The sequence below is a fragment of the Mus pahari genome, chromosome 7, assembly GCF_900095145.1.
Source record: "Mus pahari chromosome 7, PAHARI_EIJ_v1.1, whole genome shotgun sequence".
Taxonomy (NCBI): domain Eukaryota; kingdom Metazoa; phylum Chordata; class Mammalia; order Rodentia; family Muridae; genus Mus; species Mus pahari.
The window spans coordinates 30,140,308-30,156,714 of NC_034596.1; the positions used below are offsets into that span (position 1 = coordinate 30,140,308).

General features: G+C 38.1%; 1 protein-coding gene across 2 annotated transcripts in view; it reads right to left on the reverse strand.

The window, feature by feature from the left end:
• Nucleotides 1-4,099: 4,099 nt before the first annotated feature.
• Nucleotides 4,100-16,407, reverse strand: part of Bcap29 (B cell receptor associated protein 29) — a 42,722-nt gene continuing 30,414 nt past the window's right edge. For both annotated transcript variants that reach the window (XM_029540897.1, XM_021202322.2), the window contains exons 7-8: nucleotides 9,389-9,489; nucleotides 4,100-5,121 (exon numbers count right to left, since the gene is read on the reverse strand). In XM_029540897.1, coding sequence (XP_029396757.1) covers nucleotides 5,086-5,121; nucleotides 9,389-9,489 — 137 coding nt within the window. In that variant the 3' untranslated portion in view covers nucleotides 4,100-5,085. The remainder of the gene's footprint in view (nucleotides 5,122-9,388; nucleotides 9,490-16,407) is intronic.

Sequence of the window (16,407 nt, forward strand, 5' to 3'; positions counted from 1 at the left end):
GAGAGAGAGAGAGAGAGAGAGAGAGAGAGAGAGAGAGAGAGAGAGAGAGAGGCTCTTCCAAAATATTAAATATATCAATGTGATCTGAAGGTAAATACACCAATGTTCAAAATAGGGGCTGATTAATATTTTGTGATTTGTCAAAATTATACCACATCCTGTCATAATCTAGAGACAATATATTGCTGAAAGATACATCTGAACAGAATTTAACTAGGTAAACAATTATTTCACACCTAATCCAAGATGGTGCTGTGCTTTGTGTGGAATGGAACAAGACTGGCAGGCAGAGGGCTGCCCACAGTTTGGAACAGTCATCATAAATTGCTTAGCATTTTCATCATAGTGTATTTTTATTACATGGAACTAGGGGTCTACATTTCCTACCAGTTTTAATACAGCTCAGTTATATAGCTCAGGCTGGCCTCAAACTAACCCTCTGTCTCGGTCTTCCCAGTGCTAGGGTTATAGGGGACTCTGCCATGTATCTCTAGAATTTTTTTCACTTTCACAACTATTCTATAAATTGTAAGGTTCTATTTTATTTTTTTAAAATAACAGTTTGACACTGGACATTTAGTTTGTCACCAGAAACTGTTTGAAGTTCTTTGTGTATGGAGTCATATATTATCAGGAAGTCTGTGATTTAGTCTTAATCACTTTAAAAATAGAATGGTAAAATAGGATTGGAACCCAGGTGGTCACTGTATGTTATAACTCGTGTCCTACAGATTCCAGTATTGGGGGCCAATACAGAATATCCAGGGGCTAAGTATACTGTGCCAGGTGACACTGGGCCTCAACCTTTTTCTGATTTCATGTTCTAAGTGGTTATGTTCTGTATCATTGCTAACCCCAGTGCCTAGGCAATTTGGGAAATTCCTATCCATCAGATGATTTTTTTTAACCTATCAAAAATAGACTGTAAACATTTGTAGAATATTTGATATAGAGTCAGTATCAAACACAAGCATGATCTCATTTTTTAAGTATTTATATATTTACATATGTGAACTAACCACTGATAACATTTCCCTGAAATGTCTCTATTTTCTATATACTGGTTTTGTTTTAAGAGGAAAACAATTAACTTGACACAAGTTGTTCATATTCCATTCAGTGGGCTTCTGTGGAAGATCACTCCAGGAAGCCCTCAGCTAACAAGTGGTGCTCCAGGCATCACTGTGCTCCCGGAAGCTGGCAGCCCTTGCAAGAGACAAATTATTTGCTGGGCGGTGCTTCTGGGAGAACAAAGATTTCTGAAGGAGTGTTAGATTCTTGGAGCAATCTGCCTAAACCACGAAGACATTGGGGATGGGGGTGGGGGGTGGGGGTAGGGGTAGGGGGCAGAGCCTAAGCTTCAAACACTTCCTTTGTTCAAATCTAGGGAGAATGCTGATCACCAAACCCAGGCAACAACTTTTTCCCAGTTTATTGGACTTACACATCATACCTTTCATCTGGTACTTGTAGTGTTGCTGTCCTTGTGGTGCACATGACACTAAACACAAGAGACAGACCATGTTTTTTTTCTCTTGTACACTCCTGTGGTGTGAAGCACAGAACAGTAGGCTGGATAATTACATAATGCTAATGACTATCAATAAAATAAAATATAAAACAATGAAAAGTCTTGGGGGAGGGCTATAATTTTTAAATGAGATCCTCAAATAAAAGACAAGATACAAACAAAAGCTGGTGGCTTTGTGTATTATATATGTGTGCACACCCCGCCCCCCCGCCCCCATGTATAGACATGTATTGCTGATGTTAAGGATGTTAGGGAAGACAAAGATATCTACGGTTACTCATTTATTCCATCATGTACTGAGCAGAACTTCAGGACGGGTGTGACACTGTTAGCGACACAGCTTCCATTTATCTTGCTCCTCTCTTCTGAATGCGCCCAATGTCATAATCTAAGATAGCAGTGTTTTAGGAAACAAGACAGAGGAAGGAAAAAAAGCTGGCCCGGGTGACACAGACATTTTTGATCTGATTCTGCCGTAAATGGATACCCTGTGCACAGCAGAGTAAGTTAGCAGTATTTCTGGCCTCCGCCCATCAGGACACCGTAGTTTTGACAACCAAGAATGTTTTTAGGTATTGCCAAGTGTATTAGAGTATTCTCCCTTTCCCTTAAGCAACACCCACTGTGTTTAGAAATTGTTAGTCATTGGTGGATCATCTCAGGCAATACACATTGCAATGAAAATAAGAGTTAAGAAGCTAGAATACAACATTTTGCACATATGCAAAAGTCCTGTGAGGGAAAACCTGTGACCTGTACTAAGATTAAAATGCTGGTGTGTTTGCAGGGTAGGAGCACTTGTCAGGAACAGGTTGGAGGCCTGGTGAGATCCTGGGGGTTTAATCTTAAGTGCAATGAATAACTGGAAAAATTTGAACTATAAATGACTAGATTTTCTTTTTCAGTTAGGTGGCTACCAAGTGTGCATATATGAGAAAATTAAGAGAAGGTACAAGGAGACCAAGAGGCTGACTGAACTGTGCAGGGATTCAAGAATCAGGACAATAACTATGTCCCTGGAAGTGCTTCTAGTCCCTAAAGTGGTGGGATAAATAACCACGGGAGAACGTGGACCCCAAGAGATAAAGTAAGAATGCGGTTACAAACGTTGGGGTCAAGGATAAAACAGGACAATTACCAAGAAAGACTCCAGTCAACTCTACTGAGCTGCTCTGCTTAGCACGTGCTGCTGCTTAGAGACCAGAGCATCAGGCAAATCATAGGTAAAGAGAAAGAAAGTTTGACAAACTTACATGACTATGATGAGAAAGGCAAAGACAGCAAGCAGCCTGAGGTATCCCAGCACTTGGGAGGCAGAGGTAGGTGGATTTCTCAGTTCAAGGCCAGCCTGGTCTACAAAGTGAGTTCCAGGACAGCCAGGGCTATACAGAGAAACCCTGTATCTCAAAAAAAAAAAAAAAAAAAAAAAAGACAAGAAAAAGAAAAAAGAAAGAAAGAAAGAAAGAAAAGAAAGAAAAGAAAGAAAGGAGGCAGAAGGAACAAAGGGCTCTCTGGTGCCTATTAGCACACCAAAGTGCATGCTGGCCTCCTGGCAGGCTTCATGAGAGTCCTGCCCAGTTCCAGTCTGCTGGCCATACTCAGACTACTACTTTTTGCTCTAGACTCTTCTAGAAGCCTCTGGCTGCTCTCTCCCTCATACCTACACTAACCCCCCTCCCCCCGTCCTAACCAAACCTGCAGCGGTCACATACCAGTTTACTTATATATCTGTGGCACCGTTTAAGGGTTAGCAAACTAAACTAGTTTGTAAAGTAAGGTAAGCAATCTCCAGGGAACTAGGATACCTGCACTGTCAGTTCCTAAACCTGACTCTGACTCTCCTTTCTATTGTCCCTCAGGAAAATTCCTCAACTTTTTGAGTTATCCAATTACAGATCTGTAAAATTGAGAGTTGAGGTCTAAGATCCCCTAAATGTAAACTTTAAAGTGCTTTTCTGGTGAAACTTTCAAATCCATGAATTTGTCAAAGAGAATTTTTCTACACTACACTATAGGATAACTTTGAGAATCATGTTAGTTTCTATAGTAACCCTTATCTAAATAATAATAGTCTCAATTTGGAAATGAAGAAAAGGAGTCCCAGTGAATCTGAGTAACTTGTTCAAGTCACACGACTAAACCTGCACATGGTGAACCTGGGATTAGCTCTGGCTCTAAGTCTAAAGCTGTGCACTTTCTCTCGGATTTAATGTTATTCTGACATTAGAGCTGATTTCTGCAGAGTAGCTCAGTGTCTATACTTACCAAGTCGCTCTCATGCTGACATTTCTAAGTGTAGGGTTTGAGAAGTCATGTGCTCAGTTTCCTCTCATTCAGCAAGCTCTCTCCTTGTTACCTCTGGTGGTGTCAGCCCACATGGTGTAACTCCCGTATTTTACCCCGGAGAGTGTCTTCTTCATGTCTGTTTTCTAGCACTAAATCCTAACTTTTATCTGAAATACAATTATGTATTACTCATTTTACCCACTTTGCAATGAGAACAATTAAATATACATAGAATTGGCATTAAAATTATAGATAAAAACTAGAGAATAAAAACTCCAATTATTATTTTGCATTTTCTTTTATATTTAAGCATTTTGAGACAAGTGGCTTTTCACAGTTAAACACTGAAATAACCTAAATCATACTATTACAATCACTACTTCTACATGAATATGTGCATGAAAACCTGTATTTAACTTGAGAATATAGAAACATAGTCGAGAGATTTGTATGATACCAGTGCATGTATACTGAGGTAATACCAGTACAATCAGTAACTTTCACAAATATAAAAAACGCTGCTTTTTGGATGTCATAAATAAGCTTTGTAAGTAGAGAAATCCATAGTGCAACATAAGTTCAATTCAGTTGTATGACAGTTTTGCAAATGGGCATACATTCTATTAGCAGATGACCTTGAAAAGATAGACTGGTCATATATGACTAAACAAATATTACTAGTCTTCTAGGCACAGAAGCACCGTAACAACACACACTATCAACAGTGCTGTCCTATGTAGAGTAGATTGTACAATCATTAGGCTTAAGAAGCCCTAAGGCCGGAGTTTTCACTGCTCTCAGACTCTTCTCTATAAGCACAGTAGCTAATTGTGGTTATTTATCCTAATTTCCCTGTGGAAACATTTTCCGATACTGAGATCTCTTTTCAAACATCATTTTTACCACTACCATCATCTGATTATTACTAAAAACACATCAAAGCTTTCAAAGCTAATAATGGTTTCATGCAACTTCAGATCTAATTTGGGAAGTAAATGCTAGCAAATGAAAATTTCCTTTTATGGGTAAAGAGCCACCATATATCAATGCTATTAGCAATATGTAAATATGGTATTTAACATGCTTATATTTTTCAAAAGAGCTGAAATCCATACTGTATATCTGAAACATTATCAAATATTCTGGAAATGTCACTACTATAGCCCACGTGGGTCTGCAGTAGCTAGCACAGCTTGCTTGCTTTTCTTTTTCTTTTTTTAAGCTGAACTTTGACAAGGCGCATCACAATCGTCTTTTATAAAGTTAGTTCACAGGCCTTTCTTCTTGTCTTTTTCTAAACGGTTCTGTAAGAAAAACACAGCAGATTAAGAAGCAAGTTCATAGATACAAGGACTTATATAAAAATGGTATTTTGCTAGTCATTAGAGAATTAAAATGTGGAAATATGGATTGAGAAAGTTTGAAACTTCAAACACTTTAAAACAAAAAATAAAACCAAAGACTGTTCAACTGCTGTGGTCAGCTTCCCCTCCCCCTTATCCTTCTGTCTGTCCCTCCCACCTCCTTTTCATTTAGTCCTTCCCAAATCAGAACTGGCTCCTCACACTGTTCTGATCTATGAGAATGTAGCTCTAAACAGATGGGAAATGAAATAAAAGTGAACCTTAGACGAGGAACTGGATTAGGAAAGCAAATGTTTCTATCAAGGAAGAGACCTCACTGAGGGGGCTGCAGAACTGGCTCTTACAGACAGTCTACTGCAGAGTGTTAGGCAGAGTATCGATGCTTTTAAATAACAGCATTGAGCAATCCATTAGGACAAGGGGAGGTATTCTGAATGGCAATATATTACTTCTACTTCTTTATACATATTTGACCACTTTACATATAAATCAAAGTTTTAAAGGAAATGCCATTCAATTGGTATTCAGGGCAGTTTTCTATGTGAAGGGTGATAACTAAAATGAATTTAAAAATTAGCAAGTGCTGATGGTTTGCCAATAATACCTAGTCAGGGATTATTTTTTTTTTCTAGAGGACAGCCAGGTCAAGTAAGAAAAAGCAAAGACTACATGTTCTGAAGGGACTGATTTCTAATATTTATTTAGTGCTGTTAGCAGGGAGGGGCCCCAGCTTGGGAAATCCAAATGGATTTAAAAGCTGCAAAATGAGATTTGATTACGGAAAAGGAACCGGATTTTCTACCACCTTTGTTTCTTTAACATTTAAACAACTGTTTATACTTATTTCATTCAAACTATCACAATTATATAAAATTAAGAAAATTAGTAAAGTTTTCCAAGTAACCTTAGGATATAATTAAATTACTAAGATCGATGTGATCATAAAAGTAAAATACATGAGGACAAGCTAAATTCAGCTTAATAGTATAGAATGATTTTCTGTTATCTTTTGCTTGGTTTGAGTATGAACATTAGAGTCACTTGTGAAAAAAGTGGGTCCATAAAATGACATATTTATTTATTTATTTATTTATTTATTTATTTATTTATTTATTTGTTTTATTTTATATGCATTGGTATTTTGCCTGAATATATGTCTGTGTGAGAGTATCAGATACTGGAGTTACAGTTGTGAGTTGCCATGTAGGTGTTGGGAATTGAACCCAGGTCCTTTGGAAAAGCAGTCAGTCCTCTTAACCACTGAGCCCTTTCTCCAGTGTCCATGAAATGATATCTAAATTTCAGCATGTTTCTTAGGTTTTCATAGTGGACAATGGAGCCAGGTGGGTGGGCAGGAAAAAAAATGTAACAAATAAACTACATATCTTATGTCTATAAAGAAACTTTCTTGTTTAAAAATATTTAAGGTTCTTTCTTGAAATAGGATCTGGTTTGATGCTCATTAAGGTATCCATTCTATCTCTCATTTAAGTGATGATGTAGCCAGGACACCTGAATGTCAGATGATTCAGAGGTTCCAGGAGCTATTTAACCCTTCAAAGGATATTTCAGGAAGTTAGATTTTCAGGTAATGAGAGAGTAGGCAGACAGAACAGCATTAGCAACAGCAGAAATCCACCACTTTAGCCTCGGGCGGGGGCTTGAGATGTTTGGGTGAGGACCTGAAAATGGAAGCTGCCCATTGGAATTTTGACCAGGGAGAGAGGGGGGCTAGAGGCCAGGAAGAAAATGTCACCTAAAGCAGAAGATAGGAGAGATCAGAGGCTTTCCCTGTTTCTGTTTTCAGTTTTCTACTAATGCCTCTTACTGGCAATCCTGCCCAGAAGTCAGAAAGCAAGGGTCTGGATATATGCATTTCTACATGGGGTGGAACATGGATAGAAAAAGAACAGATCCAAGAATACACAGCTCGATGACCAGAAAAGGTTGTTGAGAAAGATTTCCTGACTTTGCTGCCCAGCTTTAAATACTCTTTCTAGTTCAATAACTTCAGAGCAAACACATAAAAAATTTTTGATCCTTAACATCTTTGTCCACTAATTGGAGGTAGTAGACTATGTTGATGCACACTTCTACAAGAGCATCAGCCGGGTGCCTTTTCCAGCGCTCTGAGCAAATGTGGTACTTAGGAAACAGAACACAGACAGGTATTAGATGAAGGCTCACATGTGTAATCAGATAAGCCTCTAATCGATACAGCACGGGCCTCAGTTCATCTAGGACGTGGCTCCTCTCCAAAGAAGCACGGGCAACAGCTATTTTCCTGGGCAGAGTATGCCTATAAGAGCTCTCCATATATTTGCTATGAACAAAGAAGCTCTAAGCTCAAAGTCTTTTTTTTCTGGGTATAGTGAGGAGATGGAGGAAATCTTAATTATTCCACATTTTTCATGGCTAAGGAGTTACCCCTAATGAACTGTTAAAGTTACCATCAAGTGTCACCACAATGGAGACATTAAGCAATGGACACTGAACTTTAGTTTAGACTGAGGGTATATCCTTTGTTTTCCTCTTTTTAGTTTAGGGCCTAACCATTTTTGGTACCTTGAAAACTCTCTCCTCTCAAAATGTGTGGAAAAACGTGATGGCTGAGAAAACCCTCACGTCACAATAAGAGGGATAAAGTGTACTTAGGCAAGAGGCTTCAACAATACTTCTTTCCTTCCCAGCTGAGTACTAAGGATGTCACAGAGTGCTGCTTGTCATGCCTCGAGGAGGTCAGCAATGTCAGGATCTCTACAAATGCGAACTTCTACTCTAGACCACATATGCTAGCCATCAGTGTCCCGAGACTAGACTACATATCAGGATCAGGAACAAGTCTACTCATGTTTTAGATTGCTTCTTGACTGGGTAACTGAAGGCTGGAGTAGCTGACTGAGGTTAAGCCAGACTGTCAGTAAAACTATAGAAGAAAGAATGCTGATGACAGTGATAGTTCTTCTGTTATTCTTTTCTCCCTCCTTCCCTCTTTCCCTTCCTCTCTCCCTCCCTTCCTCCCTCTTTCTTTCCTCCCCCTCTTCTTCTCTCCCTCCCTCCTTTTCTCCCTTCTTGTCTTTGAGGCATACCCAAGTGCTGGGGTTAAAGGTGTGTACCACCATGCTTAGCTAACAGCTATCTAGGTTTCTTGATTGTTTGTATCAGCTAGGAAAAGTTCCAAGCACCCTGCCTTTCATTTAGTTCTCAACACTCCAGTGAACAAGACTTTATTATTGTTTCAGTGTTACAGATGAAATATGTGAATTCATTCAGATGGATCACGTCATGGCAGGATCATAAATCTAGTATTTAGACTGATACAGGTATTCCAAGTCTGATCCTGGAGTGTTTGGCCATAATGCCTATTTGTCATGCCAATGCTGTCTCAGTATCAGTTCTTCCTATGCTTCTCCTCAGTGTGTGCCTGGCTTTAAGCTCAGGACTACAACACTTGCCTATCACGCACTAGGCCTGGATTTGATCTCTGGCAGCACCCTCTCTGGCCTCACCTCAAAAAAGGGTGACTGGGAAATGAGTTCAGGTTGGTGATTATGGTGGTTTGCAAGCCAGCTCACTCTTAAGTGTAAGAGTTGCCTGGGTTAAAGTGTCTCTTCACTCACTGCAGCAGTAAAATCCCAACTAAGACAGTGGTTGACAGCTAAAAAGAAAACTGACTCTTGCTACATTAGAGACCGAGAAAGAAAACCCATGGCTTGGATCTGAAGCTGCTTTAACAAAGATTCCCCCCATCTTTAAATCATCTTTGTAGGTGTAAGTCAGGTATTTAAATGCCATAGTTCTTTGCCCTAAGATATCAGAAACAAAGACTGGAATAATGTGATATGAAACGTCAAATTTTAGTCTTACTTTGGCATAAATATGGCAAACATTCCAGATGGTAAAATACAAATTTTTCCAGAACCAGGTTTTTTTTTATGCTTTTATTGTATAGTTCAATTATTTTCTTTAAAACTAAAGTGGAATGTTTTAAAAATAACATGTTAGTAATTCTTTATATTACGGCTATCTTGCATTTGGCTATAATGGCCCAATCTTTATCCTTCAGGTAAATCTGGCTTCTCTGGTTACTTAATAAAGCCAGGATTAAATACATGGTTTGTATTTGTGAAGGGCATGTAATGCAAATAGTTTACTTAAGTAATTATTATTTCAAAAAACTTTACATATACAAATACACGTCACCAACCTGAAGTTCTGAGTGTTCTTTCAGGAGTCGATCATATTCTTTAGACAGTCTCTCTGACTGAATCTTCATTGTCATCACATCATTTTGGGCCTTAAAAAGGGCTAAAAATATCCAACAGAATTTTATTTTGAAATAATTTTAAAGTATTAGAAAAGATTCAAGACTTAAGTATAGAACTCCTATACAGTATACACTCAAATACCCAACTGTTAATGTCATGCTACATATTGTTAACATACTCTTTACATACACGTTTGGTAATTTTCCAAAAAACATGTCTTCTTCCTCTTTATTTCTTCATTGTGTATTTTCTAACAATAGGGCATTCTCTAACATGACCACAGTATAATTACTAAATCTAAGAAATTTAATTTTGACACAACAAATTTCAATAGTGACAGCAGTTATGTCATTTTCTAGTTTACTTCTACTTCAGGATACAGTAGATCACATTTACATTTCATTTCCATGTTTCCTTAATTTTCCTTAATCTAGACTATTTTTTTCTTTCTAATCTCATTACAACCTTCTCTTTTGTAACACTGACACTTTAAAGAATACAGGCCACTTTAAAATAGATGATCTTCATTTGGGTTTGGTGTTTCCTTTTGACTGAATTCAGGTCATGTATTTCCATACAGGTGAATATGATAAAAAATGATGTTTAATACTTCCCAGTGTCTCCAGAGAGCAACCACTTCCAAAGACCTTCTACCTTTCACTCTGTTTCACTTTGGTTACAGTTTTCCCGTTACTAGAGTAGCAATATGTGGGAAGATCAATTAGATGATGAAAAAAGATCCTGCTCCCCGTCAAGATGTCTGACTGCCTCCCTCTAGTCATCGTCCACTGATAATTCTTACCTAAACCAATCATCGTGACAGTTGCCATTTTCTATCATTTTATCTCTATTATTCAGTTAGAATTGTACTGGTTTTTTTTCCATCCATACAGTGCAATTGTTTTCAACCTTCCCAATGTTGGGATCCTTTAGTACAGTCCTTCATGTTGTGGTGACCCCCAACCTTAAAATTATTTTAATAGTTCATTAACTGCAATTTTGTAACTAGTCACATCCAACAGGTTGTGAACCGTACATCTGCCATCCATACATCAACAAGAGAATTCACAGTTTTCTATTCTTTTCAATAACTTGTTCACTGAGGTTCAGATTCCCTTAGGTTTGGTCAGAGAGAACTTCGGCTCCTCCCTCCAATGTCTATGCTCCCAGCTTTCTCTGTCTTCCTTCTTCCCTTCCTTTTTTCTCCCTCTTTTTTCTTTTCTTCCTTTATCTTTCTTTCGTTCATTCATTTGTTCTTTTTAAAAGGCATTTCTTTATTTCCTGACACATGTTCCAGGCCCACCATAACCTTCCCTAGCATAGGGTAGTACTCAGGCATTATAAAATAGTCACCAAAAGGTCTGTTTCTAGGAGCCATAGAGATGGTAAAGTGCTTGCTTCCAGTATGTATGTTGAAAGCTAAGCACAGTTTTTTTTTTTACATAATTTCCTTTTATTGGATCCATAATTCTAAATTAAATATTAAAGAATGATTTTGACAAATTCAATATGATATTACTTGCTAAATGTATGAAAGGCAGATTGTGTTATTATTATTATTTTTGGAGGAGGTAGCTGGACTTCATTGGGATCACAGCCACAAGATAAAGAGTTATGACTTAGTTTTCTTTTTTCTTTTTCTTTCTTTCTTTTTTAATACCTTAGTTTTCAATCTGAACTGGACCATAACGACATTTCTTAGTCTACTATAAAGCACGGTTAGTGCTATCTTCAGATTGTCCTGAACATGTTTAGGAGCTTTATGGTATACAAAAATCAAAATACTTCCCTCAGACTAATAATGCTTGATTAGCTTACAACGGTAGTTACAAAACAAAACATATACCACCACCACACACAAAAAAATGTCAATCCTATGGTATGAATTTACATATTGAAACTTAACCACCACAGTGATGGTATTAGGAGGTGAGGCTGGGAAATAAGTCATGAAGACAGAGCCAGCTTTCTTCTTTCTTCTATCAGTTTGGGCCCTAACAGGAGATCGCAGAGGGCTGCCCTCCCTCCATGCTCTGAGCACTCTCGGCAAGCCAGGAAAAGGCTGACACCCAACCGCTCAGCATCTTCACTTTACACTTTCTAACTTCCAAAACTGTGAGAAATTAATTTATGTTGCTTATAAGCTCCTGGGCCTACAGTATCTTGTTATACCAGCCAAAATGGACTGGAACAGTTTGGTCAAGGGATGTATTAAATGGGGCTAGTTTTAATGTTAAAAATGATTTATGCTTAATGAATGTTATTTAGAACATTTTAGAGATTAACCCACCAGTTCCTTACTCTTTTAAGTTTTTAATTAACTTTATTATAAAAAACCTTGGAAATAAAAACATCAGACAATGAAATTAACCAGACTAAAAATCTGCACATCTTCTATACAGTCAGAATTGCTATTCTGAAGCAGTCATACTGGGTTCATTTTTAAGGATCTCAGGAACCACTTATGCAGATTATCCAGGAGTTTCTTCTGCTTATTACTGAAAGGACTTAAAACAACTAATAGGCAAAGAGTTTTCATTGCTACCGATCAAGTCAAGATATGATCACATTTCTTACTTTGCTCTGCATCTCAGTACATATCAATAGCCCTGATAATTACTTTCATATCAAATTCATTCTAATTAGGGAAGACTATTACTGTCTGGAGGCCTCTTGGATGGTTTCCAACTTCTTTACCTCTTGTTTTACACAAATGACAATACTGTATTTTGGATGCTTTCTACCTTTTGGAATGTATCTGCGACTAAGGGCTTATGCAAACGTTCCATCTGACATGTAAATTTGCTTCTTTCAAACACTGTATCATTTTGGAAACAGCATATATTTGAAATACATTATTGGCTCAGGAGATTTGAGGCAATATATCTAAGTTGCTGTATTGCTTTCTTCTATGTATATGTCTCTCTCTCTCTCTCTCTCTCTCTCTCTCTCTCTCTCTCTCTCTCTCTCTNTTGAGGCAATATATCTAAGTTGCTGTATTGCTTTCTTCTATGTATATGTCTCTCTCTCTCTCTCTCTCTCTCTCTCTCTCTCTCTCTCTCTCTCTCTCTGTGTGTGTGTGTGTGTGTGTGTATGTGTATGTGTCTGTCTGTCTGTCTGTCTTTCCTGTGCATTTGTGATTTGGCTGAATTTATGTCTGTGTGAGGACGTTACTCTCATGTTTTAAAACCCCCAAATAATAAGGAGTGTCTACCTCCAGTTAGATAGTCATGAGCTGCCATGTTGGTGCTGGGAATTGAATTCCAAGGCTCTTAACTGCACAGCCCTTCCTCCTTCACTTTTATCTACAAAATGGGTTATCACTTAGAGCTTTAAAGAATGCTGAGATACTTCCCCAAAATGGCCAGAATCGATCAGAAGCTAGATTATATTCTAGTCCCTAGAACCTTTTAAAATACATTTATCATTAACACAGGAAGTAAATATATAATAGAGATATTAGTAAGTCAACATGTTTATGGAAATTGACATATGAGTAGGCCAGACCATTTGTTATCTTTCCAAGTGTTGAACTTATATTTAAGGAGTTATTTGCACACCAGAGGAGAGGGTAAGACTGACATAGTGTGTAACTGCATTGTATCACTGTGATTTCTACCAGAGATAACGGATACCACCAGCTAAGCACTGGCAGAAATGGGAGGAAATGGTTTTGGAGGCACTGGCAAAACAGATAAAGTTGGGCCTTTGTACAATAATTATTATAATACCTGAGCCAGAGGAAAACATTTCACCTGGAAAAAATTTTTAGAATTAGCGCTGGTTTCTTTTCAGTTTCTTTAGATCTGTTTTTGAGAACTTGGACATATGATGCCCTGGAGCTATTGAGTATTTGACATTCACATGTACATTTTGGTCAATGATCAATTGCTGGATTTAATACAGTTCTTTTTGAATTGCTTTATTTGTCAGGCCTGCATAGGTGAGGTCAATGTTTACTGTTCCAGTGAGCCCCTGGACTCTCAGTCCGCTGATGAGGCTTCTTCAGTCGACTTCCTTTCCATCTGCCCAGGCTCTCTCTACATTCTACTTCATCGCTGTGTCCACGCTCCTTACCTCTTACATTACTGGAATGCATTCCTCAGCTAGGTGCTTAGCTGCTTTAGTTCACTGTCTACAGTGCTAACCAAAGTGGTCACTCCCACGATTTAAAACTCCCAAATAGTGTCTCAAAAATGACATGTAAAAAAGACACAAAGATATCCGGCCTTTCTTGGTGGTTTCAAGGCTACTGCTCCCCGTCCTCACTGCCTCTCTCTTTGTTGTGTCTCCAAAGGGCCATCTTCTTTGTAATAAGTTGTTTTAGTCAAGCGTCCTAACCCTTTCCCTGCTACTGCCCTGCCTTGCTTACTGATTAATATCATCCTTAAAATATCAAGGAATTGTCCTCCGAATGTACAGCAAGCTTACCTCCAGCACAGCACTTATTCCTGAGGATGACTGGGAACTACACATGGGCATGTAGCACAGTGCCTGCCCCATGGTAGGTGCTTACAGACAGAGAAGTGTCACGTACAAGTATCTAAAACAGTGTTTCATGAAAGAAACACTGTTTAGTGGAAAACATAAACCATGCTTTCTTCTGGCTCAGATATGATAATTAGTATTGTACAGCCCAACCTTAATCGGTTTTGCAAGTGCCTTCGAAAATATTTTTCTTCTATTTCCTAGCAGTGTTTAGCTTGTGCTATCTTCCACGAATGTACATGCATCATTTGTACAAATGATAAATGTCAGGTGAATAATGTGATGTATTACTTTATAGTTATCTGATAGAAATTTTGGTCTCTAAAAGATAAGTACAACTCTATCTTCAATCAAAAAGAAGAAGACATTCAGGATAGCTGGAGAAGAAGGTAAACAGAAATACTTGAAATATTTTGATGGAAATGTACCAGTAAGAAAAATTAAGATTATCTTTGAGTGTCAGAGTACATAAAGTAAGGAAATGTTGTAAAAGCCAAACCGAAACAAACAGCCTGACATAACTGAAATCTAGAAGCTAATCAAAAGAGCCTCAAATGGCTCCAAATAGGTAATACAATCAACAAAAAGTAGAGTTCAAGTATAACTTAGCGTATAAGTTCTAATGAGTTCACACTGACATGAATAAACAAATGGGGAGAACAGACAAGCCTCCACGAAATAATTAATAACATATGTAGATTCTTTGCTCTCAAGGTCATAGAATTCTTATAGTCTCGCAGTGTGCTCTGTAAACAGTCTTTCCTTCTGAAGACCTCAGCATCCTGAGAAGCCAGGAGCAGTGCATTTGGAGTACAGAGACTCAACAGACACTTTCTCAGCCAGATGGTCCAGATCAATACCAACAGGGATACATCACATATACAGTATGTACTACTGAAATAATGTAGTTAAGGACCAGCAAGATGGCTCATTGGGTAAAGATATTGCTGCCAAGCCTCACAACTGAGTGGAAGGAGAAAATTCACTTTTCAAAGTTTTCCTCTGCTCTCCTTGCCTGTTTCACAGCATACACAGAGTATACTAAAAAATTAATTTTGTTTGTGTATATAATGGGGAGGAGGTCACTTATGTGTGACCACTCACATGTGGAGGTCAGAAGACAACCCATGGGAATGTGTTCTCTTCTTCTACCATGTGGGTCCTAGGGATTGTACTCAGGTCAGGAGGCTTAGCGGCAAGTGTCTTTAATCACTGCGGTATACATAGGAGTGGCTAGAAGACACTAGGCTGTAAAGTACTACGTAACTGAGAACTTATCGTAATGACCAAAATTTCTTTAATGAACTGAATTATTGAGGGGGGGAGCAGGCATCAAGACAAGGTTTCTTTGTATAGTCCTGGCTGTCCTGGAACTTCCTCTGTAGATTAGGGCTAGCCTTGAACTCTCAGAGATCCATCTGCCTCTTTCTCCCAAGTGCTGGGATTAAAGGTATGTGCCACTATTGCCCAGCCTGAAATAAATGAATTTTTAAATAAAAAATTTGTGTCATGTTTAAGCCCTCCCCCAGTGACACACCTCCTGCAACAAGACCATACCTCCTATCCCTTCCTAAATAATAAGCGGAATAGTCTTGATTCTGTGAAAAGAGCCTCACAAGACTTCTGTTCCTTCTTTTAAGCTTCTACTACTAATTAACATTTAAATGTATATGTATGCAAAATTTGGATGAATTATAAAGTTAGAAAAAAGAAAATTAAAAACAGTACCAGAAATATGCTGATATGCTAGGTGATATGGTCAGATTCACGCTTTAGGTTATACTTGCTATTTGCAAAAGCAAACACTCTTAAAAGTTGAGTAGATCTAGTCTCGTTTTTAGTTTCCTAAGAGGATAATAGAAAGACCATGCTGATTATTTTTCCCAATCAATTCTGCTGTCATGAGCATTTATCATTCCATACCAGTGGGTTCAGCTACAGAAGCAGCCCTACAGCGATGCAAAGTCTTTTTACTGGCTCACGCCCTCTCCTTCCAATGTGCCACCCAAGAGAGTTCAACATTTAAGATTTGAGAGTAAAGAGATGGATCAAACATGCCAGGTCCTGCCCTAATGACTGCTAGAAACATCTTTTGGAAGTCAAGAATATTATTTAATTAACCACCTGCTGAATTTAAGATTTGGAGAAAGGGAAGTCACCGTGAAGTTTTCTCTCATGAAAAAAAAAAAAAGTTAAAGGTCAAAAGGACAACAGTGGAGTTCATTCCCATAGTCATGCTTACTTAATTATATTATATTATTTGGAGCTACATAACAGACATTCTAGTTTAGTCTCTTACCTAATTTTATAGGAGGGAGAACTGCTTTTTTTCTTTAAGTTTTTTCTTTAATTTCTTCTTCTTTTTTTTTAATGTACACGATGAGCACACCATAGCTGTCTTTTATTATTATTATTATTTCATTTACATTTCAAATGCTATCCCGAAAGTTCCCTATACCTCCTCCCCCCC